At 52.4% G+C, this 25,553-nt stretch overlaps 1 protein-coding gene across 5 annotated transcripts in view; it reads right to left on the bottom strand.

Moving 5' to 3' along the window:
* The window catches only part of ZNF185 (zinc finger protein 185 with LIM domain), a 71,788-nt gene that overhangs the window by 31,300 nt on the left and 14,935 nt on the right, over positions 1–25,553 (bottom strand). For 2 of the 5 annotated variants that reach the window (XM_045538572.1, XM_045538573.1), the window contains exons 5-17: positions 23,966–24,004; positions 23,798–23,875; positions 23,020–23,109; positions 22,261–22,347; positions 21,174–21,257; positions 20,925–20,966; positions 19,858–19,941; positions 19,344–19,433; positions 15,036–15,122; positions 12,796–12,900; positions 11,790–11,888; positions 9,677–9,772; positions 9,029–9,118 (exon numbers count right to left, since the gene is read on the bottom strand). In XM_045538572.1, the coding sequence (XP_045394528.1) occupies positions 9,029–9,118; positions 9,677–9,772; positions 11,790–11,888; positions 12,796–12,900; positions 15,036–15,122; positions 19,344–19,433; positions 19,858–19,941; positions 20,925–20,966; positions 21,174–21,257; positions 22,261–22,347; positions 23,020–23,109; positions 23,798–23,875; positions 23,966–24,004 (1,071 nt within the window). The remainder of the gene's footprint in view (positions 1–9,028; positions 9,119–9,676; positions 9,773–11,789; positions 11,889–12,795; positions 12,901–15,035; positions 15,123–19,343; positions 19,434–19,857; positions 19,942–20,924; positions 20,967–21,173; positions 21,258–22,260; positions 22,348–23,019; positions 23,110–23,797; positions 23,876–23,965; positions 24,005–25,553) is intronic. The other 3 variants (XM_045538574.1, XM_045538576.1, XM_045538577.1) reach the window with 3 other exon arrangements.

The raw sequence follows: 25,553 nt of genomic DNA, 5'->3' as shown, positions 1-25,553 counted from the left end.
CAATGAGCTAGCTGAGTGCCACCTTTTTCTGAAAGCTAGCCATAAAACCTAAAATTATTCTATGTAAAAACTGGCCATAAAGTAATTATCTGACCTACTTTGTTTTACTGTAACACTCCCCATTCCAAAAGGGCCCCGCCCTGCACCCAGAAGGAAGGAACGCACACTCAGAGAGGCCAACAGGATCTAGACAGAAAGGCCTGGCTGGGTTCCCCACTCAGCCTGTTAGCATTAGATCACACCCTTTTTGTCCAATCTTATTTCTACACAGCTGTCCATACTTCAAACATAAAAATGGACAATCTCTCCTGTATCTTTGGGTGTTAATTCTGAAGGTGTCCACATATAAGTTTGTAATTTTTTCTCCTATTAATTAATCTGCTTCATGTCAGTAAATTTTCAACAAATCTTTATGGGAACAGTGGCCTTTGCTCCTTACAGTTTGACTAAACTTTGTGGGCAAGGGACACTTTGATGACTACAATGTCAATAGATTTTGTTTTGGGATGTGGTGTTTTGGAAGAATCTAATCAATTAACACCTTTAAACAGGATATATTTTAAAACATCTACTATAATTATATAAAACTTAGAAAGGATGTTATAACAAGTCTTACTAAAATACTTATGTTTGTTTTACTTGGTGGGATCTATAAGTTTAAAAACAATAATTAAAACTATATTTTGATCCCTGTTCTGTGTTCTGTATTTAATTTACAGTGTGTAAAAATGGTTAACAGAAAAATAACTTAAAATGATAACTGGGGCCAGGCGCGGCGGCTCACGCTTGTAATCCTAGCATTCTGGGAGGCCGAGGCGGGAGGATTGCTCGAGGTCAGGCGTTCGAGACCAGCCTGAGCAAGAGTGAGACCCCGTCTCTACTAAAAAAATACAAAGAAATTAGCCAAACAACTAAAAATATATATATATAAAATTAGCCAGGCATGATGGCACATGCCTGTAGTCCCAGCTACTCAGGAAGCTGAGGCAGAAGGATTGCTTGAGGCCAGGAGTTTGAGGTTGCTGTGAGCTAGGCTGACGCCATGGCACTCACTCTAGCCCGGGCAACAGAATGAGACTCTGTCTCAAAAAAAAAATGATAACTGGAATCTGAGTGAACTGCTAAGATAAATAAATAGATGATAGGTAAATATAATAGAGATTAAACACAAATGAAATTTCCATATAATTTAGAATCTCAGAGTCATCTTAAGAGGATAATTATAAAATGTCTGAGTCATTTATAAGGTAAAATACTAGAACATTAGTTGTTAAACATAAGTTTAAGTTTCTATACCTTGATATCTTATTTTTATATTTAGGAGTGCTAATAAAATTGGGGACTGATAACAGTTCAAGGTTACTTTAACTTCCCGGGGGTTTTCTAAGTGTTGACATTATTGAAAGGGGCGGCCTTGCAAAAACAACAGGAAAATACCTAATCTACAATTTCCCCAGTAATGGTTAAAGATCAATCCTATGAGTTCTTTCACTAACAGGTACCCTGCAGCAGTTCTGCTTTGCACTTCTGAAGAAAGCTGAATGGATAGAAAAGAGATGTAAATCTGTCTCTGTCAATATTGTTTTTTGAGAATCTGCTTTTACAGAGTTCCTGAGTAAACAGCAGAAGAACGAGCTACAGCCTCAACCCTATCTGGAGGACAGAGTCACATCTCCTGTGATAATCCCTTCCCCAAGGGCAGGAAGCCAACTCTTGGACTTTGACATCCTTGCAGTTTTTATCTGCCTGCTGCCACTTCTTTTTATCAATTGACAGCCACCACTATTTCTTTCTTCTCTTCATCCCTCTTAAAATCAGCAAGCCACCTGGCCTCCCTGCTGGCACCCCCTTCTCTTTCTTTGGGATGCCAGGACATTTCTCTGCTCTCTTCTCCCCCCCCCTTTTCTCTCTCTCTGTCTCTCTCTCTCTCTCATTCTCTCTGTCCTTTGAGAGAGAATAAAATAAATTTTACTTATATATCTTAATCTCTGTGTAAGAAATCTTTCTCCACCTGCTACAAAGCCTTTACACCCTAACATTATGATTAATATATGTAATTAAAACTGCCAGATAGAAGAAAAACAATTCTATATGAAAAAATACAATTTTTCAAATAAGTGTTATAAGACATAGAAATATAATAGTTTCGCTGAAAAAAATTAATTTTGTTTAATTCATAGGTTTTAAAAAACTGTTTAAAATTAAATAAGTAAATTATGTTAAAACTAAGTGGATCTAAAAGTAAAAAATTAAGGTTATAAAAGGTTTGTAAAAACTTAACTTACAGTCATTGATTAAAATTAGATGGATTTGTTTATAAGATTTTATTAAAATTAGCTTTACCATTAATACACTAATGCAAAGGTAAAATTTGTTTTTTTCTTTTCAACTAGACTTTCATGAGATATTAATAGGAATAACAAAACATTTTAGAAATAACAAGATTTGGGGGGGCACCTTTTGAATAAACTGCAAAAAAAGGCGGGGTGGGGGGGGAGAAAAGCCTTGCCTCCTCACCAGTTCACATTTCAGTTTGTCTATATTCAGTCTTGTGATTGTTTGGGAAACCGAGTCTCCTCTAAAAGAGTATAAGATTTTTGCATCTTAAAACTCTTTGAATTATCCGTTTGGCTAAGTAAATGACTATAATTTTATAGTAACCTGCAATCTTGTTTCATGACAACAGGTGTCTTATGATGAACAATTCATGACTTCTGGCTTTTTAAGCTTTTGCTAAAATTTACGGTTACTAAAAATAAGAATTCCATTCAATGCATGTGATTCTATATATAAAGTGTACCAAAGAATAAGATATGATTTTAGTAAGAAAAATTATAAAAGAAACATAAAATGTGTTCCTATTAAAATATATGTAATTTTGTCTAATGCAGAGGTTGCTTAAAGATTGAACCAAAATATGGTAGAAAGGGCCGGGCATGGTGGCTCACGCCTGTAATCCTAGCACTCTGGGAGACCGAGGAGGGAGGATTGCTCGAGGTCAGGAGGTCGAGACCAGCCTGAGCAAGAGCAAGAGCAAGACCAAGACCCCGTCTCTACTAAAAATAGAAAGAAATTAGCTGGACAGCTAAAAATATATACAGAAAAAAATTAGCCGGGCATGGTGGCGCATGCCTGTAGTCCCAGTTACTCGGGAGGCTGAGGCAGAAGGATTGCTTGAGCCCAGGAGTGTGAGGTTGCTGTGAGCTAGGCTGACGCCACGGCACTCTAGCCCGGGCCACAGAGTGAGACTCTGTCTCAAAAAAAAATATATATGGTAGAAGGAAAATAACAAAATAGAAATTAATTTGTGAGTAAGAGAAAGAGATGTAAAAAGGCAATGAGTGTGGAAATATATTTTTGTTAAGAAAGGTTAAACAGAACGGAGAATAATATTGTAAAGACAGGATCTTGTATGGAATTTTTTGTCCTAAAATGACTGGATATTTAGGAAAAGAGAAAGTTAGGGCAAAACAGAAAGTTTTAGGCATGTTTTCTAGGTGGTCCATAAAAGTTGGGATAAAGTTTATAAAAGGGAATTTATGAAGGAATTTTGTATGTGATCCAGTTGGCTATAAATTAAAAAGAAAAATTTTGGTTAAAACAAAGTTTTCTTAAAATATTAATTTGGTCTTAATGAAATTACATGATATACTCATTTTGAGTCTATAACCTGTTTCCTTTTCTAATTAAAAAAAATAGCACTACAGGTTTTTGTTTACCTTTTCAGTAACTGGCCTAAAATCAGCAAAGATTTTACCCTTTATCAAGATAATCCTTGTGTCCTCTTTATTAGGTTTTTTTGACTAAGTAGGAAAACTAAACTTTAAGGGTTACGCCCATATCACTTCCCGTATCACCTGTAGAATCTTTTGATGACTATCACTCTTGGTTAAATGGATGACCATTATTTTGTAGTGGCTTCTGATTCTATTGGAACAAATGTTTCAAGCCTTTGATGTTTGACAAACTTTCCAAAACCCAAATTCTAAATCCAGCTTTTTGACCTTAAACTAGTTTTTTATATATTAGGGCCGCTGAAAGTCTAAGAGAGACACATTAGGCTCATTTGGGATGTTAAAACTGTACAGGAAGCATTGTCAAATATGAAATGGTGTTTAACTTTCTTTGGATTATATTTTTATAAGCATGTTACTAATACATGTTCCAATATTGTACAATATTGATATGTCTTGGTGTATGTTATCAGTAATAATTATGGTTATTATGTTAAATTGTCGTATGCTACAAAAATAACCAACTTTGTCAATTGTCTCTTTTACTATGGCTAGTCTAAGACTTTTTATTTTACTTCAATTCATCTCAGAAAGTGTTTTTTTTAAACTGGCTAAGTCTAAAGTTTGCTTCTTCAAGGAAAGTCATGAAAAGGACTGACAAGTTCTCTTGAATACTGGTTTCTGATAACTTTGAAGAGTATATACCACTGAACTAAAACAAAACAAACTTCTAGGACTTTAGTTGGAAAACTGATATGTCCACGAGTATCACTAACTCAACCTCAAATAGAACAGAAATTAATTACACGGGAATTTTTATGACTTTCTATTTAAAACATTACGAATTCTCTTGCTTTGTTTTCCAGAGTCATGATAAGTTTTAAGTAAACAGCAAGTTTACCTGATGTTTCCAGGATTTAAAATGATTGAATCCTGCCAGGCCGAACCTGTTATTCACTGCCAACTCCCTGTTCAAACGTCTTCTGTCTAGGGCCAGGGACTATCCTGGGAAGGGGGACCCATGAGACTGTAAGGGCAGATTTGGAGGGATTCGGAGGGATAGAATTAGTTTACACCCTCCAGATCAAGGAGGGGCACACAGAAGCCTAAATAAATACTTATTTAAAAACTTGTCTTTTCAGGCTACGTGGTTCAGATATCCATCCCAATCATAAAATTTTTCCTGCTTCCCACAAACTTAGAACTACCTGAGTACAATGTTCTCAGTTACGGGGTTTATGCAAAAGGAGATATAACAAGTAATTTATCAGCCTCCTTAGGACAAATTACTAATGAGACTAAAAATATTATGACACAACAAAAGTCTCTAAATCCCTTAGCTTAAATGGTTAACAATGCTTATGTTTGCTACAAACCTGCAACTAAACCTAAAGTATAGTAGTTCAACACTTGTAGATGAATTAACTGTGTAGCCTTGCCGTTGACATTTTGGTTTTTACTCTTTGTGTTTCCTAGAAGGTTTGAAAAGGTTGATGAGTGCCTGTCCACCTCCAGTCCTGTCTGGCCTAAAACATTTAATGTGCTGTAAGTCCTTTTGGCTATTTAATCCTCTTGGTCACTAGGGTCCCACTGAGGGCCTGGATGGACCCATGAAAGGTAGCCACATCACCCTGCCAAAGAATGGGACAAAATATAGAGTTTGGCCATAGAGGCTGCCTCTGGCAGATCTTGGGCAATGGGGGGAATTGTAAACTAAAATAAAATCTTAAGGCTCCCCCCAACTGGCTGACTAAATGGACACCCTCTTGGCAAAGGGGATACCCTAAAACTGAATTGCCTGCCATGAGGAGGGAGGTCAGACATGCCTCATCATGCCCCCCTCCCTCCTTGGAGATAATCTTTGTAACTCATTAACAGGCCAAATGCTATGAAAGACAAACCTGCAGGTCCTCCTCAATGTAAACAAATACGTCTGTTGTCTGTTGACTCCTCTCTGATTAACAGACTTCCTTAACTTAAAAGATTCCAAGAGTTTAGACAAAGCTTCATTTCTTTAACCAATTACAGGTGAAAAATAGTCTTTAAACCATAACCTGTAAGTCCCATCCCCCCCCCGCCCCCCCTTCAGATGTCACACCTTTTCGGGCCAAACCAACATATGCCTTCCCTGTGTTGACTTACGACTTTACCTTTAATCCCTGACTCCCTGAAATGTATAATACCAAACTGTAACCCAGTCACAGGGAATCCACTTGCTCAAGGCTTCTTGGGCGTACCTCTGGTCATGGTCCTCAAATTTGGCTCTGAATAAACCCCTTTAAATTATGTTACAGAGTTTGGCAGCTTTTCTGTTGACATAAGTGTCAGAGCTTGAAATTGAACCAGAATCCATTCTCTCCCTGTAGGTCTGATGCATCAGGCCCAAGGTAGAATAGGGCAAATCCCTAGAGTATCGTACAGTTGAAATTGCATTTTAGTCTGGGAAAAGCAAGGCTTCCCTGCTCTGCAGGACCTCACCGCCCCGTGATGCGCCCTCATCTAACTCCGGGGAACTAAGCCCTCACCCCTGAGCCCCACAGCCCAGCCCAGGTCTACCGGAGGTGCCTCGTGGTGGAGGGTGCAGCCGCCCTCCGCGCACGTCCTCAGCCTGTCCCTGGACATCCCCGCACACCAGTGTCCACCGTCCAAGAGGCGATGGTCGCTACGGGAGCCCTGGAAAACAAGGTCGGGCCGCAGGAGCCCCCTCCGGCTCCGTGCGGACACCGCGCTTCCTCCCGCCTGCGCTGGAGCCTGCGTGGCCGGCGACGGTCCACACGAGGTCACCGCGGGCAGGTCGGGCCACTACAGCCAACCGCGCTGTGGGGGGAAGGGCAGCTGGAGCCCAGGGCGGGGCCCCGAGGGGAGGCCGGCCCATTTGTGATCCTGGCGCGCCATCTGGCGGCCGGCGCGGGCACGGCCCCGGGAACGTCCCCGCCGTGGCCGAGCTCGCCCGGGGCGGCCATTTCGCGTGGCGGACGGCGCGTTTTCCCGGCGGCCACTGCGACCCGGGTTCGCGGCTGCAGGAAATGGCGGCGAGCGCAGGCGCACTGGTGACGGCTGTACGCTCGCCGAGTCACGCGAACGCGAAGTTGGGTCCGCGCGAGTCGGATGCGTCCCCGCGCAGGCGCAGTCGTGCCGCGTCGGCTGCCAAGACCCCGGAAGGTGGGGGGTTCTCTGTGGGACGCCCTGTTTATTTTTCCGTCCCGAGTCTAGCGCAGCACACAGGTCGTGGACGCTCTAGAACAGGCGGTCAGCCTCTGCTCTATTAACATTCTGGACAGGATAATTCTGTCGTGTGTGTTGGGAGAAGGGCGGGTGCTGACCTGTGCCCTACAAGCTGTTTAGCAGCGTCCCACATCTCTACCCATTAGAAGCCAGTAGTATCTTCCATCCCCTGTTTTGACAACGAAAAATGTCTCTGAACATTGTTAGATGTACCCTAGGGGCTGGGAGGTTCGGGAGATGCCCCTGGTTCACAACCACTACCCTAGAACAATGGTTCTCAACCTACACTGGAGAGAATAAACTGGGAAATTTTACAAAGACATGTATAGTGAAGCTCCACCCCAGAAGAATTAAATCCAAATCCTGGGGCTCAGAAAGGTTTTAGTTGGGTTTTGTTTTGTTAGTACTTCCCAGGTGATTCTCGCCTGCAGCAAACTTTTAAACATCAGAGGAAAGTACTTCTGAGCCTGGGCTCTATAGTTGGCCAGATTTGGGCTCTTTTCCTAATTGTGTGTGTCACAGGACTGTGTCCCTCAGTTTCCTCCTCTGTCGAGTTGCATAATAACAAACCTGATCCTTTACCACATTCCGGGAGGATTAGATGAGATCATACAGCACGCATTATGTGTTAACCAGCTAGAAGTTACTGGTTCTGGGTCTTGAGAATAGGCTCCAAAGAACATATCTCATAAAGTAGCTTTTTAGTTTCCCCTGAGGTTTTTCTCGTAAGGCCTTGGATAAGTCACCTAACCTTTCTGTGGTTCGGCTTCCCTACCTCATCCATCTAACAGGGTTGCTGGGAATACTGTAAAGCTCCTAGCACAGCACACTACAGGTGTCAGCTATTGTTTTCTCTCTGTTGTCAGAGCAAATTGAAGCAGAAATGAAGTCCTGTAATAAGGCCCCATACCGTGGGGATCCATTGCCTACCCCACCCCCCAGCATCCTGATTTAAGTACAAAAGCAACTGCAATGTGGTGTGAAAATGCAAACATACATTCAGCTTTTAAACATCTAAATCACATCAGGCTCTTCTTTGGCTTAAAACTTGAAAAAAGATCCAATCTCCTTATCATGGCATACCAAGACCCTGCTCCATCTACGGTCCCCCTCGCTGGCTGGGCACAGCACACTCCCACTGCAAGGTCATTAGGTTTGTGGTTCCCTATCTGCTCTCTTCTCCCTGCTCTCTCTACAGGTGCTTCCCTCTCTTTAGAGCAGCTCTTCTGAGTGGCCCCCTCCACCCACCTAAGTAGTAGCCCCCCTCACCACCACCATCACCCTGCCTTTTTTCTTCATAGCACTGTCCTTCCCGGGAGGCACAGATACCCGGGTTCCAGGCCTTTGTTTCTCATTCCAATTAGACATAAACCTTAAGAGACTGTGGGGAGAGCTGTAGGAAACACTGTGAGTAGAGGGCTGTGCGCACAGTAGGTGCCCCCAAATTAAGTAGCTGTTACGATCATTAACAATATCATGGCACAAACGCCAATCAGCCCCTGCCTGCTTACTTGAGCCTCCTCTTCCAGCACTCCCCGACAAGGACCCTTACTGCTGGCTACGCCCGGTTATGAACGGTGCCCAGGAAACACCAGGTTCTCTTGAGCCCTTTGTATACCCTGTTCCTTGTGCTTGGAGGACTCCTGTTCACCTTTCAAGGTTCAACTCGAAAGCCACCTCCCCACGAAGCCCCCTTCTCCTGATGTGTTGTTCCAACCTGGGCCAGGCTTTGCCCACCCCCACCCCCACCCCCACCCCCCGCCTGAGAGCTCCTTGAAGGCAGGACCATGTCTGATTTGTCTGTGTGCCCCAGCAAAGGGCAGGTGCCATCAGAGTGGTTGCTGACTGAAAGAAGGTGATCCTTCCTGATTATGCCGTATGTACTTACTGGCCGGAAGTACAACAGGGTTAGTGAAAAGCTTCAGGGCCCAGAGGCCAGAGGGTTCCAGCTGGGGCTTCTGCCCTTGCCGCGTGCCTCAGGCCAGCTCACAAACCTCGCTGGGCCTCACTCCCCCAACCAAAGGCTGATGTCCACCCCAGAAGCTCAGCACTGCCTGTTGATGCCTTACCCCTTTGGGTCTTCCTTTGTGTCCTCCAGGTCTGCTGTGCTGTCACTCTTCCTATCAGCCGGGACAGCAGAGACCAAAGTGGCACTGGAACTGAGGGAGGAAGCACAGGGGCCCACTGAGACCTCAGACCAATGGAGGCTCCCCTTCCTGGCTGCCTTCTCACCAGAAGGGCTGACTTCTTAGTCCTGGCATTAGTGTGGCACAGTTGCCACTGTGTGTGATAACATTGCGTCAGCCTTGGATGTGGCCTGAGCACCTGAGTTCAAGACCAAGCATTGGCCCTGACCACCTTGGGTTCCCTGGGGAAGTCTCCTCCTGGTTTTGGGTTCCAGTATCCTTACCTGACCTATACCTCCTTGGGGTTTGTGGGAGTCGAGAAAGATCTTTCCTTACTAGGGCTTGCCAAATGCTCCATACACCCCCAGCAAAGTGGTCACTTCGACTGGAAGATCCGTAGATGAAATGGAGCAGAAGCCTACTGCCTGGGCATGCACAACCTCTTCCTCTTGTACCTTTGTGCCCCTGGAGCCTTGCCCTTCCCAGCCACCTGCCACATGCCCCCTGGACTGGGCCCTCTAGTGCTGGCTGGCTGTCCCTGGGATTCCTCTTCCTCACTCCTGCTTGGGACCCAAGTTGCCCTGTCCTTACCTGATGGCTGCTGGTCCAGGCTTGCAGGACTGAGAGTTGGCACCATGTACATCCCGATCATCCAGGAAAGGGGCGAAGCTAGCAGCCAAGCACAGCCTGTGGAAGGAGGCCAAGCCTGGTTCGGGTTCAGGACTTTGTGTCTGTATGTCCGCCCTCTCCCGAGAGGGTGGCTTCTGTCCCCGACAGATGACAAGGACTGAGGAGCTGTTCAAACGGATGCTTGGGGCACAGTACTTATACCCCAAGACAGCCTGACACCTGGGGCAGTGTGGCATGGGGTTAAGTGCATACTCTCTGGAAGCATGTTGCCGAGATGCAAATCACAGCTTTACTACTTCCCAGCTGTGTGATTTTGGACACATTACCTGACCCCTTTGGGCCTCAGTTTTATCAACAATGAGATAGGGATGAGAATCATGTTTGCCTCATAAGTATTATGGGAAGAGTAAATGAGTTCATAGATGCGAAATACTTCAAATAATGCCCAGGCTGTAACATATGCTAACATGTTCCTGTTGTCACTGGGCCCTGTGGCCATGTGTACAAGCAGTGTCCCTTCCCAGTCCATCTGTATCCACCCACTTGATGTGGATTTACCCAGCCTTCCCCTGGGTAAAAACAGGAAGACCGATGCTCCCAGCACGCTGAACAGTCACTGCCCACGGGGCACCCCATTGCCTACACGAGCCTGTGCCCTCCACTTAAGCAGCATAGCAGCTAAGCGTCCCTTGTGTTTGGTCCCAAACCTGTTTATGTCAGTTGTACTGCAACCATAATCACTAAATTCAATTATTAAGTAAACTCATGAAAATGAATGGAAAAGGAGGGTGGTTGTTTCCATGAGAAACAACCTTTCCTCTGAAAAGACGATAAAGGAGTTTCTACGATGGCCATGAGCAAAGCCAGTCGATCTGTACCAGCGTGGGGAGAGTGACAGGAGGCCAAATTCCCCACCGTGCAGGACCCCGTGGGCCATGGAAAGGGGTTTGGACTTTATTCCAAGGACAGTGAGGGGCCATTGGCAGGTTTAAGCAGGGGAGAAATGTGATCTAATGTATTTTTAAGAAGATCCTTCTGATGCCTCTGCAGACAGCAACAAGATGCAGACTGTACCGGGAGGTCTCCAGGACATCCCACCTAGCAGGGGCAGCTCAGAGCAGCCAGTGTGTGGCTCAGTGGCCTTTCCGTGGACCTGCTCAGAGATGGTGGCTTCAGAGGCCCGAGCCTGCTGTCCCTTTCCCTTGTTGGCTTGTGGTCCTGGATGTAGAAGTCGGGGCTGTGGCTCCAGGCATCAATTGCAAACTATTAAATTAGTGAGGGAAAGGGGCCCCCGGTGGCCTTGGGGAGCTGGGGGCAGCTGGGAGGGCCAGGCAGGAAAGCAGTCAGCAGGGCTCCTCCTCAGGCGCCCTCCTTGACCACGCTGCAGAAGGCCGTCGGGGGCAGCTTTGCCACTCCTCTCTAGCCATCTGCTCTCAACCACAAGGGCTCTAGCACAGTTTGGAACTGAACTGTTTTGCCAACATCTGTATACCTAGCCTTTGTCCCCAAGGACGACTCATGCTTGGGCTGAAACCACTTAGGGGCAGGTGGGACTTGCCATTCCCCAAATCACCTGAGAAAGTGGTCCCTGACTCCACCCAGGTGTGGAACCCAGAGCCCCGCTGCACGTGTCTGTCTCCCAGCTACTCTCAGCAAGGCCGCTGCTTTCCATCGCACTGAACCTCAGAGCAGAGGTGGCCAAGCAGGGGCTGGGGCAGGAAAGAGGCTGTGGGACTGCTGGGAGGGAAGTGAGGTCCCCAGAGTTCAGCCGGGAAGTAAGAAGGCACCGATTCATCCATCATTCGGTCCTGCATTTGTTACTTTGTCCCTGCACGTTCGTTCTACTGCCCAGGTGGGGCCTGGGCCTGCAGCTGTGAGTGGGGCCTTGTGCCTGCTCCGGAGAAACTTGAGAGCCAGCGGCAGGAGGCAGAAGAAGAAATCGGATTCAAGCATAAGTGATTCCAAGAAGTGGAAAGCCCACGGACAAAGGCTGAGGTGGGGTACGGAGTGTGGGAAGCAGTAGACAAGAAGTGACCAGGGACATGACAGAACCTGCCATCCCCAGGCAGCCTACCCTCCTCTTTCAGAAGCAACGTCTGCTCCAGCCAAGCCTTCAGGTAGGGACCCTGTGGCTCCGGATCCCACGTTGCCATCACTTGACTGTGCACTTGACCTGGTGTGAGAAGAGAAGCATTTGCTGACGCTGATTGGGTTTGATATTGTCTGACTCAAATGTCGTGAGAGTGGCCTCAGGACCAGAAGCACAGGCCCTGGCTGCTCTGACTGGAGCCGAGCCAAACCCAAGGTGACTCTAAGAGCAAGTATTTCTGCGTTTCTTCCAAATCTGATGGGTTGGGAGCAAGAGTGAAACCGAGAAACAGAGCAAGGTGGGCCCTCAGGAGGAGGCCTGCATGTCGTGGGTCCGATGGCCAACAGAGCAAGGGGCAAAGCCACAGAGGGCCCCCTTTCCTCATTCCCAGCTCAGAGTCCCGACTGGGGGCTCCAAGGCTCCACACTGGTGAGACGGGTCTGTGGGCTCTTCCCTGTTACTGGCTACCAGGTTCCTGCTGAGGAATACTGAGCCTGCGGCCACTGCTCACCAAGCCCATCATGCCCCGCCACGACCCCACTTCCCATCCTTGATTGCCCTCCCCATGCACAATGTCCCCCTTTGTCCACAGGTCATCCTGAAATTCCTCACTAGATGCTCTATGAGGGCCACATATCCTTTGGTCACCAGCTCTCCCAAACTGCCAGCTTGGCAGCCTTGCTTGGCCCTGGCAGCTCCAGGTGAATGGAAGGAACCCTGTGTGGGCCAAGGGCGGCAGGGTGGGTGTTTGGTCCTGTCTGCAGCTGGCTCCCTGAGGGATCTTGGCAGGGGCCTTCCACTCTCCAGGCCTCATTCATTCATTCATTCGTCCATTCAACAGATATTTATTGAACACCTGCACTATCCCAGCCATTGAGGACACAGCTGGAACAGGACAGTGCTGGTCCCAGCTCCATCCATTGACCTTGGGCCAGGGACCACAGAGGCCCTTCAGCTGGAGATGACGAGCCTGCTCCCTGCTGTGAGTTACCTTTCAGAGTCTGTGTCGGTGCTCCTGACAATCTCCTCACCAGCCAAGTCCCTCTCAAGCCCTCTGGAGCAAGGCACCTCCTTGTCTGTGTGGCTGGGAGAAGACCTACGGAGGAAAGAAACGTAAGTTAGCCACTCACCAGCCACTCACACTCAGCTGGGGCAGTCACCTCATCCTCAAATGTCAGCTGTCTCCAGGGCACTTAAAACCTGTTGTTGACAGATTGGCTGCTCCTCAAAGCCTCATTACTAACAGCTACTGTTGATTGAGGGACAGAACCTGTTCTCATGCCTTTATATGCATTAACTCTCCACGTCACCCCCAGGACATGGGCACTGTTATCATCCATGCCCATTTTCCAGATGAGCAAACTGAGGCACAGAGAGCCCAAGTGACTTGCCCCAAGTTGCACAGATAATAAGAGGAAGAGCTGTCATCTAGACTGGATTCCTTCTTGGTATAAGACTCGGTATAACCATTTTCAGTCTCCCCTCTGTCTCTGTCCTCTTTGAAGTCATCAGGGAGCCGCGCGTTGTCAAGTCATCAGTACTGCCTCTCCCAAACGTCAACCATGAACCCTCACATGCCTCCCTCCTGCACATACTCATTTGGATGCAAAAACTATCACCCTCCCTCCCCTCCCCTACTAGCTTCCCCCCCCAACTTTCTCCTCCTAAGGGATCTCAGTGGGCTACTGTGGCTTTGCCACTCCCAGACAAGGCGCCAGTGGGCTCTGGAGGTGGGGAACACAGCAGGGGCCTTCACAGAAGCAGCTTTGCTCCCTTCTGCATCTCTCAGCATCGCTCTGCCTGTTCCTCAAAGACTGGTCATCTTAGGGGAACCAAGGAAGCGGCTTCCAATGTTGCCTTACTAGAGACATTGTGCCGGATGATGCGCAGTCATGCCGGCAGCAGTCCCTGCATGCCACTCTGGCCAGAAAAGAATGCAGGGAGCACTGAGCCACAGCCCCTGGGGAGACCAGTCTCTGAATGGGCAATTGTGACACAGTGTGGAAGATTCTCTGGTGCAGGCACGAACGCGGTGCTGTGCGACCTCAGCAGGAAAGCCCCTCAGACACTGCCTGAGGAAGAAACGCAGGAGAGGAAGGTGCCCCAGAGGAGAAGACACTTGAGGTGGGACTGCACAATGCAAAGGGGAAAGGACACCCCAGGCAGAGCCCACAACTGCACAGACAAAGGCTGGGGGGTGATAGCAGGACAAGGGAGAAAGGAGCTCAGGCTGCAGAACGGGGCGGAGGGGACTGCAGGCTTTTCTGCAGAGGGCTGGCATAACTGCAGTTTGGCCACGGGGCAGGAGGAAACAGGGCCAGGTGGCTGGGCAAGTGATGGTGGAGGCCTGGACCTGTGGTGGGGCAGTAGCGGTGGAAATATCTCTAGAATAAAATGGACAGGACTCGGTGCCTGCCTGGGGATGGCGCTGCGAGTGGGCAGGGTTAGAGAGAGAGGAGCCAAGGAGGAGAGTAAAGGGACCTAGATAGAGGTCGCTCAAGACTCATCTTGGACGTCACTTCCTCCAGGAAGCCTTCCCTGAGAACCCCTACAACGCTGGTGAAAGGCCCCCACCCCAGGGCTCCCACAGCCCCGGGGATTAGGAGATGACCTCCAGCATGCACTCCCGCCCCCTCTCCAGCCTCCAGGCTTCCCTGCTCAGATCTCCCCTTACCCCCACCCCAGCCCCCACACCCTGCCTGTTTTACCCTATGGCAGGGGCTGGGCCCGTCATGCTCCCTGCTGGTGATGGCCCTCCTGTCTCTCCTTGTCCCCAGCATGGGCCAGTGACATGGAGAGCTGTGGAGGCTGGTCCAGTGACCCTACCTCGTTCCCGCCAGCCCCCTCACACAGGCAGGGCAACTGCCTCAGTGGCCTCAGGGGACTCCGCAGTCCCCGTGTACCCCCAGCACAGCTGGCCGGTCCTGTCTTCAGGGCTCAGCAGGCTGAGCCGGCATTTCCCGGGGGCTCCTGGTACATGACAGCCCTGACCTAGCTCATGCTCGACTCCAGCAGATGAGGTCCCACTCACCACTGGGTCCCAGGGCCTGACCTGTGGCCTCACACGGACCAAGCGCTCACTCCATGACAGCTGCTGAGGGCAGAGAACCCAGGTCAACCATGTCCCCCACCAACCTGTTAGCCCTACAGTGGCAGAATCAGCCCCTGGGCCCTGCTGCCCCGTCTCTAGAATGTTGTGCAGGGAGCCAGGACAGCAGCAGGCCCCCGTACCTCATGCCTTCCAGGTCTGGGGCCACCAGGCGGAGTCCTGCCCTAGGTGTCGTGATCTGCAGGCGGACGATTTCCTCACCTCTCGAGCTGTGGGCCGAGGGAGAGACCCAGAGAGTTGCTGGTGAGAAAAGCCTCCCTCTTGCCCACCTGTGCTGCGTGTCCGAGGACGCTCTCCCTCAGGAGCCTCCTGGCTAGTGCACTGGGACACCCAGACACATCACGCCCTCCCCCTTTTCTGCTCTTGGGCCTTGAGTCTTCCTGCTGCTGCAGCTGAGCTCGGGCTGCTGGCCTGCAAGCCCCAGCCTCCCACCCCTGACCTGACCGCAGCCCTCCCTCGGGTGCGGCCCTAATGCCTGGACTGTAGCTGCCACCTGCGATGCTGCCAACCACTTGCAGGGGCACCCAAAGTGGGTACTTGCAAGGCCAGAAGGGATTCTCAGTCCAGGGGCTGATGGGGACTGTTGGGGATGACAGCCAGTGGGAGGGGATGTCAGAGACTCAGAGGGCGAGTGCCCAGGTGCCCGTGAGCTGGAACCGGAGGACTGCACCGACTCAGTCCACAAAGGGCCCCTTTGAGGTTTTCCACGGCCAGCCATGCTCACAGCCGGGCCCCGGGTGACCACACATCCTTCTGAGTCTGATACATTGTTTGGCCCCACTGCAGGGCCTGACGGCCAGCAGGTTTGGCCATGCTGCCGGCCAGGGCTGGAGAGAATCTGGAGCTCCCTGGTGTTATATGGGGGGTGCACTCTTCACCGCAAAGCAGACCTCCCCAGGTCCACAGAGTGAGGCCTCAGCCCAAGTCACATTGCAGCCACCCACTCTGTCCTTCAGTTGCCCCCCGGGCCTGCCCTCATGAAGCTCTTGGCCCAGTGGGCAGGGTGGGGGCAGAGCAGTGTGGGAATCAACAGTACTGTGCCATGGGGCCCAGAACAAATCCAGCCCCAGGGCACTGGACAAGCTTCATGGAGGTGGAGCCCAACCCACAGCAGCCGAAGGGAGATGGGAGGAGGAGGTGGAGGCTGGCAGGGTCCTTGAATGCTGAGACCAGATCTGGGGTTGAAAAGGGATGGCACGGGGTGGGCTTGCAGTAGCGGGTGAGGGGTTGATAGGATCAGGCTGACACTTTAGAAAGGCCACTTAGGGGTCCTGGGAGGAGCCGGGGCTGAAGGGGCCAGGGTGAAAGCAGGGAGGTGGGTAGTCCCCCACTTTGGGCAAGCCCAGGTAGCTTGGCTGCTCTTGGCTGGCCTTGACCCTGGTGTCTGGCTCCAACCTAGTCAGACTGGGAGCCCATGGAGGGCTGGGTCAGTGGGCTGCTTGTCCCTGTCCCTCCACGTCCCCCCTGGGAGGGGCCTGGAGCACCCATGGTGACCAGAGGGAAAAAGCCAGGGAGGGCCCCAGTTACATGGGCAGCTCTGATTTCTGCCCAACTCCTCTTGTGATAACAATGACGACATCGTTGTCAAAGATGATGTTGTTCATGATGACAGCATAAAGCCCCTAGCTGCTGGCCTCAGTCTGCCTATTTGAAGCACATGGTGCCAGGGAATAGGGACATGCCTGACTTGGCCATGTCACAGGCAAGTAAAGTGTGTTTTCTCACTGACGTTTCTGGTTCTGTCAGAGAGGAAACAGGAACAAAGTATTATCCCAGCCTGCCCTCTCTCTCATGTCCCTGTGCCTTCTTCCTCCTTTGTCATTCCCCTGAGCAATGCCATCTTAAAGACCCAGCTCAAATGGCACCTAATACAGGGCAGCTGTTAACAGAGTTGAATTGTGTCCCCCAAAAAGATATATTGAAGTCCTCACCCCTGGTATCTGTGCCTGTGAACTTATCTGGAAATAAGGTCTTTGCAGATGTAATCAAGGTGCGATGAGGTCTAGTGGAGTAGGATGGGCTCTAATCCAGTGACAGGTGTCCTTATAAGACGAGGGAAACTTGGACACAGACACACAGAGGGAAGACAACCACGTGGAGACAGAGGCGCAGGCTGGAGTGATGCACCCCCCAGCCGAGAAACACCAAGGATTGTGGGGGGAAAAAGCTGAGAGAACGGCAAGGAATAGATTCTCTCCCAGAACCTTCAGAGGGAGTGTGGCCCTGCCAGCACCTTCCCTGCAGCCCCTACCAGCCCACCACCTCCCCAGGGCCTCAACCACAGACAGCTCTAGTCCAGTCTGAAGTTCGCAGCTGGGCTGCTGGAGGCCAGGAACACTCTGGAAGGCTGCACACCTTTGGAAGGCACTCAGAGAACACAGAGCCAGAGTCTTCTGAAGCTCGAGGCCCAACACTGATCAGTGAACATCTAGTGTGGCCCCAGCCACCTGTGGAAATTCCAGTGACAGTGGCCTGTGCCAAAGAGTACGTGACTCATCCTGCCAGAAGAGGGAGCAGCGGGGGGGAGAGGGGTATCTCTTTTTCAAGGCCTTTAGCCACATTCCCCGCAGGTGCCAGCAGGCGGCGACATTGGTCTCTTCCTGCCTTAGATCACGGGCACCCAAGGACACGGCGCCAGGCACTGCGCTAGGTGCTTTCTGTGCACTATCCCAGTTAGTATTTGGGACAGCCTCGGGAAGGAGCTGTTACTGCTTTCCTTATTTCACATACAAGGAAACTAAGGCACGGAAGGTGAAGAGACTTGCTCAAGGTTACACAGCCAGCACCAGGCCAAGCTGGGGTTTTGTTTTGTGCCAGAAGCTGGGCTCTTACTGCTCCCCAGCTGCTCTGCCCGGCAGCATAATGGGGGCACAGCCTAGGACCAGAAGGCGGTGGCCATGGCCCCCTGAGGTTGTTCTTTTCCAGGCTGAGCACCGGAGGCCCTGCCTCTATCCCCCAATCCCCAAACTCTGGGACGCTTTGCTAATCCAAGTATCTTTGCTTTTCACCTTTCTCTCCCACTGCTACTGTGGCTCGGACAATCCACGGGCCGTTTCCATTCTTGCCCTGGGAAATACATAGGTGCTTCCTTGGATGTCTGGAGCCACCTGTCTCTGGCCCATGGCTCTATGCAGCACGGTTTGAGCCAAACACAACTTCTTCCCAGCTCTGTAAATTGCACCTCCAGCCATCCAGTTGCTCCAGGCTGACATTTTAAAGTCTCTGCTTTCCTCAGCCCCTATCATGGGTTGAATTGTGTCCTTTCAAAATTCATATGTTGGAATCATAACCCCAGTACCTCAGAGTGTGACCTTATTTGGAGACAGGACCTTTATAGAGGTGACCAAGTTAAAGTAAGGTCATTAGGGCAGGCCCTAATCCAATATGACTGGTGTCCTCATAAAAAGAGGGTATGTGGACACAGAAAGACGCACAGAAGGAAGACAGTGTGAAGAGACACGGGGAGAAGACAGTCATCTTCAAGCCAAAGAGAGAGGCCTGGAATGCAGCCTTTCCTCACAGCCCTCAGAAGGAACCGGCCCTACCAACACCTCCATCTTGGACTTCTGGCCTCCAGAACTGGGAAGTAATACCTTTCTCATGTTAGAACCACCCAATTTGTGGTACTTTGCTATGGCAGCCCCAACAAACTAAGATAGCCACCTTGCTATGACAGCCATATGATGGGTATCCAAAGGAATTTTCTATAAATAAATGTAAAAATGCCTCCTTAAATCTATAATGCAGCACAACCTAATTCTCCTCCTACATTAGTTTTTAAAAGGCATCTGAAACTTTTTTCAAAAGAGAAATATATGCTGTTATGGGCTGACTTATGTGCCCCAAAATTCCTACGTTGAAGTCCTAACTTCCAGTACCCCAGAATGTGACTGTATTTGGAGACAGGGCCTGGAGAAGTGGCCCTGAGGGTGGTGGTCACATGTCTACAAATGGTTGTAGGGCTTGAGTTGGGGGATTGCAATGGCATTAGAAGAGCCAGAAGAGCCCCTAGGGCCTGGGAAGTGACCTGTAGGGATAGACACTCCCCACTTGTGGCCTCAGGGTTCTTCCAAGGGTGCTACAGAGGTGTAGCTCTTAGCAGACCTGGATTTAGGCAAAGGTCTCAATCCAGGCAGGTGCTTTAAACAGCAGCAACAACAGGGCGGTGGCACGCCCTGCGGGACTTAGCACCATTCAGCACAAAGTACAAGGAGGCACTGATTGCTCTTCATCTGCAGACAAGAGAGCACCATTATCTGCCCCGGACACTCGGGGCTCAGAAATCAGGGCAAATCACAGCCCCGCCTGGAGAGAGATCGCCAGTGCCCAGCCTGCCCCTACCCTGTCACCCCACTGCCAGACCCTCCCTGGCTGGCAGGCCGGAAAGCATCAGACCAGCCCACAGGCCAGAGGCGGCTCTCAGCACCCACCTGAGCACCCTGCTGCCAGCGGGGCTAGGCACATTCGGCGCACGCTCGATCCAAATCGCCCGAGACACTTTGGTTCTGCCTCCATCCGCACTGGCAAAGAAGGCAGCTGTGAGCTGGTGCTTCCTCCCCAGGCAAGTTGAACTTGGCCAACTCACAGGAGTGTCAGGAGCAAGCCTGACAGTGGCAGCCTACTGCCGTGGTGGCCGGCCTTCTGAAACCCCAAGGTTGCTACTTTTTCTTGGGGTGTTGTGCCGCCACCGACCTCGGTGGCGCAAGGGTTAAGGTGACACAGATAAGTACTAAACAGACAAGAGCCAGGCACTCTCTCCCTGGAGGCTGGGCTGTGCTGCTGCTTTCAGCCCTGGCACATCCAGCCAGACGGGCCCTTACTGATTTCTGTGCCCCATCCTGTCACTGGGTACATGGAGACACTGACCTTGAGGCCCAGTAGGGAGGTGGCCTGACAGAGGTTCCACAGTGACTGAGTGGCAGACAGAGATGAGTGGTTGGTTACCTGCTCGAGCCAGGAGTGTGTCTTGCCAGAGCAGGTGGGTCCTGGCTCCTCTCAGAAGTCCCATCCTCATCCACCACCTCAACCCTTCGGGCAGGAAGAGAAATGGTACTCGTGGTCATCTTGGTGCCCTGGAGCTTGCTGGCCTTTGAAGGACATGCTTTCAGTGGTGTCTAACTGGTTTAGGGCCATGAGGTGACCCAGGCTGGGGGCTCAGCCACTGCAGCTCAGGATAAGGACAGCATACTGGGTTGAATATTGTCTCCCCCAAATTCATGTCCCTCTGGAACCTATGACTGTGACCTTATTTGGAAATAGGGTCTTTGCAGACGCAATGAGGTAAGATGAGGTCTTACTGGGGTAGAGGGGGTCCCAAACCAATGCCTGGTGTCCTTCTAAGAGAGGGAAATTTGGACACAGACACACAGAGAAGAGAAGGCCACGTGAAGACAGAGGCACAGGCTGGAGGCTTGCAGGTACAAGCCAAGGGCCACCAGCAACCACCAGAAGCTGGGAGACAGGCCTGGGACGGTGTCTCCCTCAGAGCCTCCAGAAGGAAGCCACCCTGCCATCACCTTGATCTCAGACTTCTGGCCTCCAGAATTGTAAGAGAATCTATTCCTGCTGCTTTAAGCACCCCAGTTTGTGGGGCTTTGTTATAGATGCTCCAGGAACCCAATCCAGCCAGTAAGAGAACACCCCATTCTCTGTCGCCTCCTTTGTGCGGCCACCACCCCCTGTTCCAGTTCCTCTGCCTGGAACACTTGGCATGCTGGCTCCTTATTGTTTTACGGTCCTCAGCTAGCCATCTCTCACTGGCAGGCCAGGGAACAACTCCTTTCTCACCCGGTAGCTTCTGCTGCAGAGCTGCAGAGGAGCTGGAGCCTGGAAACACCACAGCTCCACCTTGGGCCAGGCGCCCAGCCCCATTGACCTTGGGCAAATGTGCCAGCACAGCCCCCCGGGAGCTCCCCATCCCCTCTCCCCAGCGCCCACGCCACACTCTGCTGGCGGGAGGCCTTCTCTGGGGCCTGCGATAGGCTTCCGAGGCTTCCCTTGATGACACTTACCTCTTTGCAATAAATGGCGCCTGTGTCTCCTGGGTAGGACTGCTGGAAAGGAAGCAGAAAAGTGACATGTTCAGTGGAGCCTGTGGACAGGCAACATCACGACTGCTCTACCCCAGAGGGTCCTGGGCTTCTCTCCCATTGCCAGCACCTCACCGGCCCTGATGGAGAATCAGAGAAGCCTGGCTAGGAGGGCCTCGGGGATGATCTCACCACCACCCTTTCACCAGCCGTCCCTGCTGTGCAACTCACCCAGTGCTCTTCTTGGCTGCCGACAGGACGTAGGAGTGCTCCCGGGGAGCTGTCTTCCTCACCACACTGCTCGCAGCCTCTGACCTGGGGCAGCACGGGGGTGGGTGGCATCTGATGGGTGCTAAGTGGGACACACTCTGCCAGCCTAGCCCCGGATGGAGTGTGGATCCCTCAGGGCCACCCCAGGGAGAAACATTTACTGAGCGTACAGCGGGTGCCCAGCCCTGCTCTCGGTGCCAGCATGCCCACACTGGCTCATCGGCCTTCTCAGCCCAGGAAAGCAGGAGTTGGTATCCTCCACGACTCATAGATGGGGACGCAAGCCAGGGAGCTTGCCCAAGAGCACCCCCGAGGGTGGCAGAGTGGGCATCCCATGCCACGCAGCTCCAGAGGGCCTGGTTCTTTACCTAGGGACCCTCACCACTGTGAACTCTCTTCCCTTGGGATGGCCAACCTTCCTGGGCCTCCCGCAAGGGGGCGTGGCTGTGCCTCCTGAGCCACAGGCAGCTCAGCACACACGTGGAATCGGGGGCAGGCTGAGCCCCGGGATGGGGGCTTTATTTCCTCAGGGCCTCGCTGCTGCCCAGGCCTCAAGCTGAAGGCACACAAAGGGCACTCAGCCATCCCTCCCTGTCGCAGCTCACTGGTGCTGGGTGGTGTGGGGTCAGTCCCATTTGATAGAGGGTACACAGTGAGCAGGGGTGACAGATGGGCCTTTCATCCCTTAAGGTCCAAGAAGCTTTGCTTGCCTGTGTGGACGGAGGGGCATTCAGATCCGTGGGGTCTACCCTGCCCCTTGGGCGTGCAGGGCCTGCAGGGACTCTGCACACAGCACTCACATAGAGGGCACCGTGTAGGTGGCTTCTCCACGTTCTACCCCATGGAAGGTTCTGAAGAGGCCCCCTGGGCCAGCCCAGCACTGACTGGGTAGTTCTGGTACTCACAGAATGACACCTATTCCCATACCCCACAGGCCACTGCTGATGGCCCACATGTTGTGCATTCCATCACCTCAACTGGCCCCCTTCATTCTTTGAAGACCCGGGCCCCTGCCCTGCCACCTGAGGTGCCCAGAGGACACCTTTACCTCCGTTTCTGCTCATCGGAAGAGAAGGGCACCTCCTCCTCTTCGGCATCTCCTGACGTAGAGCTGCCCCGCACGTTGTAGGGCGCCCTGGGGGAGGGGAGAGGCGGTTCCCTGTCACAGGCTGCCACTCTCAGCAGCCTGACTGACTGACCATGGTGTTGCTGCCCGGGGGCCTTTGCTCCTTCCTGCTTGGGAGCCAGCCCTCCTGTTGCGAGCTTAGCTGTCCCTCAAAACCCTGTTCAAGCCCCGCTCCTTCCCCAGAAAGATTTCCCAGGTGCTCCACATCACTGGATAATGGTGACAAGGGACAAACAATAGAAAGATGTGGGACACAACTCACACTTCTGTCCAGAGCCCCCCTCCCAGGGCATGCAGGGGAACCCCAGCGGGAGCTCCTGGGGCAACAGCAAATATTTATATTCCAGAAGCAGCTCTGACTTAGGCACAAAATGCCCATATTGACAGGCTGCCAGGGCCGGCCCAGCCCAGGCAGAGAGCCCGAGGCCATGACCCAGGACCCCAGACCCCTCTCCAGACCCACAGGGCCCCTCCTACAAGTCCCTGCTTTGCCTGAGATCCGAAGTGCCATCCAGTTTTGGGGGCTTGTCGCCCTCTGGTGGGCTCCAGGCCACAGCAACAACTGACAGGGGGTGTCAAGCCAGTGGGACCAGCTCTCCTGGGGCAGCTGACTTCAGGGACCTAGTGTTTGGCTCATTCCCTGGAGGAGGGAACCGGCTGGGTCTGGCATTGTCTACTCACAGCTTCTTGTAGTCCTCGGTGGTCATCTTGTAGCCAGAGGATGAGGGGCGGGGAGGGCCAGTGCTAGCTGTTCTCACCAGGCCGGCAGCACTACAGAGGCAAGAAGTTTCCATGTGCCCACCTGGGGGCCCCTCCTGCAGCCAGATTTGCCCACACAGCCCAGCAGACACATGACAGGTGGACCAAGGGCTGCTGGGAGCTTTCCTCTTCTCTTTCAGCCCTGCCAGACACCTAGAACTGCACCCCCCTGAGCAGGGGGCCCTGGCTGCGCCTCAGGGGAACAGCCCAGCAGGCTCCTGCCCATGTCTCTGCTTCCTGTCTCCGGTCCCCTTGGCCTATCCTTTCTGATAGAGCCTGGGCTCAGCCTGTCGCCAAGGTGTGTGTGCGGTATGCCACCTCAGCCTGCCGGGAAGGAGGTGGACTACAGCACACAGCTCAATGCCGTGAGCCGGCCAAGGGTGCCAGGGTCCGGGCCAGGGGGACCCTGAGCCCAGCCCCTCCCATCTCTGGCACTCTTCAGCCCCAGTGACCAGGCCAATCAGGACTGGCCCGAGGGCAAAGGCACTGTCAGTGGCCCAGGGCCTCCCAGAGGCCCACGCATCCCCCCATGGCTGCCGGCGCAACCCACCCCATCTCCTCTGGCCTTGCCTGCGTGGGAAGGGAGCTGCCACCTCCACTTCCCCACGGCCTGGCAGGCAGAGCACACTCTCCGCCATGAGCACAGACCAGGCCCTCACACCTCCCTGCCAGCTGACTGGCCAGCACCCCGTGGACACACCTTTTCGGAGCTCCGTTGGCCTTGGGGAAGTGCTGCTGGGGCTGGGATGAGCTGTCTATGGGCTTGGTGAACACTCCCCTGGAAGAGAGCCCAGAAGGTGCTGGTGAGCTCCCCAGGGGCCGGTCTGGGTGGGCACAGGGAGGCAGGCAGGGTGCTGCGGTCACTCACCGGATGATGTAGCCAGTGGAAGCCCTCGTGCTCAGAGGCCTGCCAAAGGGGAAGGAGGGTGGGGTGAAGCGAGGCCTGCTTCATCCTGCCCCCAGCAGCAGCAGAGGGGCTTGGCTGGCGATGTCCCAGTGTAGCAGAGAGGAGGGGAGCCAGCCACCCCGACTCCCCTAGCTAGGTGCCCACTCTGCTCTGCCTGTCTCCCTCAGCTCCCCCAGGGAAAGTGCCCGTGACCAACTCCTCCCAGCAGGTGGCCAGGAAGGCGTGCCCGATGGCTGGCCATTTGCTGCTGGGCCTGGCACTGCTCTGAGGGAGCTCTTCTTGCCCTGCTGCCAGCCCTCCACACTCAGCTCTCCCAGCTGACCCAGCACACACTGGAGGCCCCTGACCTCCTCTGCCACAGCCACCTCCAGGAAGGTGCGTGAGGCCCGAGCGGAAGAGCCAGGCACCTGCCAGCCAAGGCCCAGTTGCCCTTCCCTTCCTGCTCCTTTGCGCCTTCCCTCCTCTGGCTCCTGGGATGCGCAAATCCCAAGTCTTGGTGGAAGTCTGAGGCCAGAGGGCCTGGCCAGGGCTTGGTCAGTGGCTGGAAAACATGAAGCTCTGGGTGCTGGGGGCCTGCTGCTGGGCAGCAACCGAGGACTCAGGAAGCTAAGGGAAGCAGGTGGGGAGCTGACAGTGAGGCCAGGACATACGGGCCCCTCTAAGGAGTCTTCCTTGTCGTCGCTTGAGGAGTCAAGGATGGGGTAGACGGCCGCTCTGTCCAGCAATACCGACAGAGCCTTTGGACTGCAGCAGCAGGGCTTGGGTCTAAGGACAACGCAGAACCCCAGCATTCTCCATCCCACCGGCTGTCCTTAACAAGGGACAGCCTCCTGGAGGCTGGGATGTCAGAGGAACCCTGGGATGTCAGTTCCGTGAGAAGCGGGCCTGTGTCCTGACCACTACTGTATCCTCCGTGCCCAGCACAGGAACTGGCAGGGGCCAGGCGCTGAGCCCTCGAGGGAGGGCAAGACCACTGTCGCTAGAGGCAGCCCTGCAGGTCAGCAGTGCCACTGCCTCTACCACCGTCTGAAGCAGCCACCTGCCAGCTGTTTGGAGCAAGGAGCAAGGCTGCATTTCACGGTCCCCTTGTCTCTCAGGAGCAGTTCCTCCAGATGCCGGCGGAATGTGCCCACGGTGCAGAGCCCCTGGACACTGTTATGGGAAAATCCTCAAAATAGAGAGAGGCCAGCTCCTCCTGGTCAGCTGACAAAATATGTCACTGTGAACTCGGGAGACAGTTGGAGCAAACCTGTGCGTGTCCCCTGGCACGCTGATTGCCCAGTGTGTTCAGCAATCAGGGCTATCTGCAGGAGCAAGGCACTGTGACTCTCGAAGCTGCCCAAAGCACCTCAGAGATGTTCTCATTCCCTGCAGGGGGAGGTTTCAGAATAGGAGTCTTCTTCTTAATGACAGTTTTGATCCCACTTGACAGCTGGAACCATGCAGGCCCCATGGCCACACAGCAAGGCCAGTGGCCTGGACCAATGACTCCTACACTGCCTTTCCCGGTGGATGCCAAAGGATTAACTGCAGACCCTTCCTCTCCCTT

Source organism: Lemur catta, chromosome X, assembly GCF_020740605.2.
Source record: "Lemur catta isolate mLemCat1 chromosome X, mLemCat1.pri, whole genome shotgun sequence".
NCBI lineage: Eukaryota > Metazoa > Chordata > Mammalia > Primates > Lemuridae > Lemur > Lemur catta.
This window is presented reverse-complemented; position numbering and strand designations above follow the sequence as displayed.